General features: G+C 40.6%; 1 protein-coding gene across 1 annotated transcript in view; it reads left to right on the top strand.

The window, feature by feature from the left end:
* ap1m3 (adaptor related protein complex 1 subunit mu 3) overlaps positions 1-5,614 on the top strand; it is a 34,876-nt gene extending 29,262 nt beyond the window's left edge. The window contains exons 10-12 of the mRNA XM_082509830.1: positions 650-775; positions 1,336-1,411; positions 4,082-5,614. Of these exons, the coding sequence (XP_082365956.1) occupies positions 650-775; positions 1,336-1,411; positions 4,082-4,104 (225 nt within the window). The 3' untranslated portion in view covers positions 4,105-5,614. The remainder of the gene's footprint in view (positions 1-649; positions 776-1,335; positions 1,412-4,081) is intronic.

Below are 5,614 nucleotides of genomic sequence, written 5' to 3'. Positions count from 1 at the left end.
GGGTTCAGGCGGACAAAGGTGATGTCACATACAACAGCGTTTCAAAATTGTAATGACACTTGTGTTGTTTTTTTTCCTTTGTTGCCAGGCTACTTGTACAGAAAAAAAGAAATTCACTTGCACAGTACTAGTGAAGCAGAATAGATTAGTTTTTGTTTTTTGTTTTTCTTATTTTTTAACAAATGAACAAGAATGCTCCAGTTGTCGCTTCATCACTCTAAAATCAATCCATCCAACCGTTAGCTTGAGCTGCTTATTATTTAAAAAGGTCCTCGGGTGGCTGGAGCTGGAACCAATCCTAGTCGACTTTGGGTGTAACAGGAACACCCAGGTTAAAGTCAACAGTAAATATATTATATTATGTTGTTTATATTATAAACCAAGTGAATAGGAGGCTTCAAGAAAGTCGAGCCAGAGAACAAACTTGCATGTGTTTAATATAGTATATGCTAAATCCTAAAAAAAAACTATATCTGATTCACCTTGATATGATAAGGTAGTTGCCTCGTGTGGCTGTGTGTATTAACTGGAATGGGACGCCCCCTTGAGACATGAGCTTTATAAATGGCATCATCCTAAATTTAAGAGTTTACCTAACAGACCCAATAACAGCTCTGTGGCCTTTTCTCTTTTCTGTTTGGGTGTCTAGGGGGGTAAGGAGTACGTGATGCGAGCACACTTTGGGCTGCCCAGCGTGGAGAGTGACGAGCTCGAGGCAAAGAGACCAATCACAGTTAATTTTGAGATACCCTATTTCACTGTGTCTGGGATTCAGGTAGGAGATGACAACGCACCGTTTGCCTTCACTGCCTCCTTGTACAGCTGCATTCTGTAAAGTAAAAATTATTACTGGATTAAATGGATAACTTATTAAGTCATCTTTTAAGTTTATGGCAACGATCTCCTTACACACTTTGTCTCAATTCACTCCTTGTTGAATTTAAACCATAGAGCAAAACTACCTTCACATTCCAATGTCTTTGATATTTAGGTCATTTATAAATGAGCTCTACCTGACTACATTAGAGTTCACATGTTTCAATTTTACCTTCTCTCTTTTGTTACAACCCATTAAAAATGAGACATTTTTTAGTTCTTCAGAATGTCTTTTATTTCTTCAGTTAGTGAGAAGAAAAAACAATCAAAATGTGGAGATCTGTGGTTTTCGCTAGATAGAAGGCATTTATATCTGCTGTAAATGAACTGACAGAAAGCTACCTGAGCGCACAGTCTGTTTATAGTAAACTGTAATGTCAAACCACTAAAGAAAATGAGGGTTCATAATGTGTTTGAATGAGTGAAATAACTGTAGTTAAAATGTCAATGTTCCCCCAGGTGCGCTACCTAAAGATCATAGAGAAGAGTGGTTACCAGGCGTTGCCATGGGTGCGCTACATCACGCAAAGTGGAGGTGAGAAAATAACGCAGGGAAGTGGAATTCATTACAACTCACCCTTAAAAACAAACACAAACACTGCAGATTGGCCACTTAGGACCACTTTTTAACTGGAAATGCTGCTGCTCTGATTTGGCAGCACGGTTGATGAAGTTTAAGAGAATTTTACAAATACTTTTTGAAGGATGAAACTTTCATGTACGACAGAGCTGCAAATGTCTGCATCTGTGGTTTGAAAGCCCTTGGATTTAAAATTGCATTTCTCTCATTAAGTAATAATGTAGTCAAAGTAGTCATCATATCGAGAATCATTTTTGTTTTTAGGAAATTGTTCTCAAAAGTCTAGGCAATCAGGGAAGCAAGAATAATTATTCTAATTTAAAACATATTCACAATTTTCAAAAATACTCATTCTTAGCTTTGTCCAAATAATAGCATTAAGATAGTTGGGGGTAGCAGACCTGTGACAACATGGACCTCAGGTGGTTAAGGTTTCAGATAAAGATAACTGAAAAGCGTTTTTTTAAGGTCATTATAAGCTAGAGGAAAAAAGAAAAAACACAGTTTGCTTCATCAGGACTGTGTGTCTCATCTCATCCACAGATTAGCTAATTTGAAAAAACCATCACATAAAACATGACAATTAACATCAAGTGTCGGAAGACTACACGGTGCATATTTTGAACTTTTTTTGGATTCCAAGTTGGTGTTCCTAGAAAGACAGAGGAGTAAATTCCCAAGAGAGATCAGAGTCACAACCGGTCTTACTGCATCAGTATTCAGTGTGTGTCCCTCGAATGAACCCAGCTGGATAGCATCTATCATATCTATTACCTGGCTCTATCACCACGAGCCATGTCATCAGGGGCTTACAGTGACAAAATGCAGGTTGCCAAGGATAGAAACCTTCTGGCTTCTTCGAGGCTTAGGTAGCGTGTTTAATGTCCAACTTTGAACAGAAACAGCCGAATTTCTGCAGCAACGTTAGCACCTGGGATCTTGAGATTCAGTTGCTGCCCTGGGAATGAACCCACATCCGTCAGCTGCTGACAACAAGGGCGACAAGGACCAAGAAGTGTTTGTCAGCTTTGAGCTTGTTTCATCCCATTAACCTGAGATGTTACCTGCAAAGCATGTTGAAATAAAAAGCAACACCTTCGCCCCAAACACACACATGTCATTTGAACAGGTCAGTTTAAAGCTGCAGTGTATTGATGAGACTGCAGCAAAGTCCTCCACACAGGCTCACGGGTTTCAGTGGGGACGCAAATGGTAATGATATGGAGATGGGAGTCCAGTACCTCTGCTGGACAACCGCCAGAAATCTTCAAGTTTCATACCTGCTATCTGCCCCAGGAATGAACCTGACTGCATTACATCAATCATATCCATTACCTGGCTTTGTCAGGGATGAGTCAGGGGATGCAGAGGTTGAATGATACCACAGGGTGCCAGGAGGCTCCCAGGGTGGCAACTTGGCAAATGCCAAGGTTACGATCACCTTGCTGTAACATCAGCAGAGAAGCAAAGGAGAGAAAGCGAGAGGGATCGAATGGAGAAAAGACGAGAACAAGTTAGAGAAGGAAAGGGGACGAAGTTTGGGTGACTTGGAGAGATGGCTATTCCCTTTCTCTTACTGTTAACATCAGCAGCACACAGAGGGAGACGGGCGCGATCACATTTCACTCGACACTACAGGCAGACACTCTCACACTGATTAAATAATACCCTGATGCTGTGTACTGTAGCTAGTGGCTCATTAATGATTGATGAACAGGCATTTGCTTGTACTGTACAGCAGTAAGTCAAAGTGATGACCACTAATATCTGACTGATCAGGTGATGATGCACATTAGCTGGATGTTTAACATGACACATCACTGATCCAGGTTGTCACTGGATCCGGTTCTTGATATCATAAAGGACTGCTTTATTTCAGTGGAACCACATCTGCCCCCGTCTCACCCTCTGTCTAGCATCCTCCTCTGTCACACCAACCCTCTGCATGTCCTCCTTCACTACATCCATAGAGAATCTTCTCTGTGGTCTTCCTCTTCCTCCTTCAGGGCAGCTCCATCTTCAACATCCTTTACCCAATATATCCCTCTTCCCTCCTCAGGTCCTGCCTGTCTTACTTTCTCCACTCTTACTTTGTAAATGAACCATCTACTTTTAGTTAAGCAGATATTTAATCCCCCTTTTTTCTTGCTGCTATTACCAACATATCTGTGCTCACCCTGACCCCTGGAAACACCCTAAACTCACCTCTTTCACTGAGTTGTTGATATTTAACTCACCGTCTTGTAAGTATTATGTGCCAAACTCTGGGAAACTATTCAAAGGCTGTGTTGTCAGGATTTTTTGTTGTTTTTTTTATTTAATATATATATATATATGAGCATGGTTCAGTTAACACACACTCTGTATTCTGTGCCACTGATATTTACCTTAAGTTCAAGTTCAAAAGAGTCAAAACAAAAGCGCATAACATATGCAAATGGGATGTTCGCATACTTCTGTTTCATCTTTTTTGTGACACCTCCGGGGGTGCACACGTGCATCGTAATTATTCTGTACACCTTGTTTTGAGATTTAATGGCACCATTATAAAGTGGTAGTGATGTGCAAGAGCACTGAGGGGAAGCAAGCTGCACGTTAATGCTCTGCTGTTACGTCTCTTGGCAGATTACCAGCTCCGGACGAACTAAAGGGCACAGACGCTGCTAGACGAATGGATATTTTCTTTCTCTGTCTGTCTTCGTCTCGCCTCCATTTCTCCAGATTTCTCTCTGCAGCGGACAGCAGAGGACAAGTGCAGGAGGACAATTTTTTTTTCCCTTCCCCTTACACTGAATGGCAACAGGACGTCATCCCTTCCTCTAAAACTAACTTGACTTAGACGGGAAAGTGTGGTGCAACACCTCTGACCTGTAATTTCTATTTCAGATTCCTCCGGTCTTCAGTAAAGCGTAAATAATAAACTGAGCCTCACTCTAAATGAACATGGAGGGCTCATTTAGAGTGAAGTTTCTGGACTCATTTTTTTCTAGTTTTCTTCAGAAAGGGAAAAAACATGTTATTGTAGTTTTCGAAACATGGTCAATTTGGGCTGCTCAGCTTGTCCAGTGGCTTTCTGCTGAGTACTATGTAATCTGACTGATTATGTAGTCCCAGTGTACAGCAGCTGTGATTGTTTATCACCACTTGTTATTTCTTTAAGGGCCATAATTTTGCAGACTGGTGATTTTTCTCTATATTGAAAAATGCCAAGTACTCAAGTTACATGTGGTTCCAGGCAGGATCTTAGCTTCAACACAAAACCAGTCAGCATCTTTAACATTCGTCTTTCTCAATCACTCCTATGACCCGTCCTTCATATTCAGTGGTTGATTTTTGTCCTCTCGGAGCATGTTTTTTTTCTAGAACCTCTGTGTTAAGATATAATAGAACATTAAGATATAATAGAACCATACCAAATATAAAAACATCTATTTATAAATAGACGCAGGCATTGCCCCCAAAAATGCCTGCGTCTCATCAGCCCTAGCACTGTGAACTCCAGTGCACTGAAATTAACACCAGCAACCAGATCAATGATTAATAAGGCACAATATTGTCAGAGGCATCGGCAGTGTAACGCGACACCGTCGACACACTCTCATGGGGCCTGTAACCTTGTCCTTGTGCTCAAAATCAGCTTCCAGCTCTGAGCACATACTGAAGGAATGAAAAAGGTGGGGGGGGGTTTGGGGGTTTCTTTTTTTTTATCCTTATATCTGTTGTTTATACTGTAATCACTAATCACTGCCATGTGGAAAGGAGACTTTAAAGGTAAACAGAAGGGGGTACAAAGGTAAAATTAACCTGAAGAGAGTTTGTGTGCAGAATGTGAGAATATTGACAAAATGGTGAAGAATTCTTTCCCCCAGGATTCTTCTCGACTCCCTCTACTGTGCACGCTTTTCACCACATCAGTTCAGCTGCATTGCTAACAACACAGAAGAGTCCTGAGTCATTTTTACCATGTTTGCTGTTAAAACAAAAACATACTATTACAATCAGTCCTTTTCTTTTTTCATGTGGAGACCTGTTTGAGACCCCAGTGACGATTTTAATAGATCTGTGTTATGTGTTTTGATTAATTTATCAAGGACAATTTGTCCATAGGGAACAAAGGGATATATTTGGAAATAAAACATTTTGTATCTTGTTATGGGA

Source organism: Aulonocara stuartgranti, assembly GCF_965226115.1.
Source record: "Aulonocara stuartgranti genome assembly, chromosome: 17".
Taxonomy (NCBI): domain Eukaryota; kingdom Metazoa; phylum Chordata; class Actinopteri; order Cichliformes; family Cichlidae; genus Aulonocara; species Aulonocara stuartgranti.
This window is presented reverse-complemented; position numbering and strand designations above follow the sequence as displayed.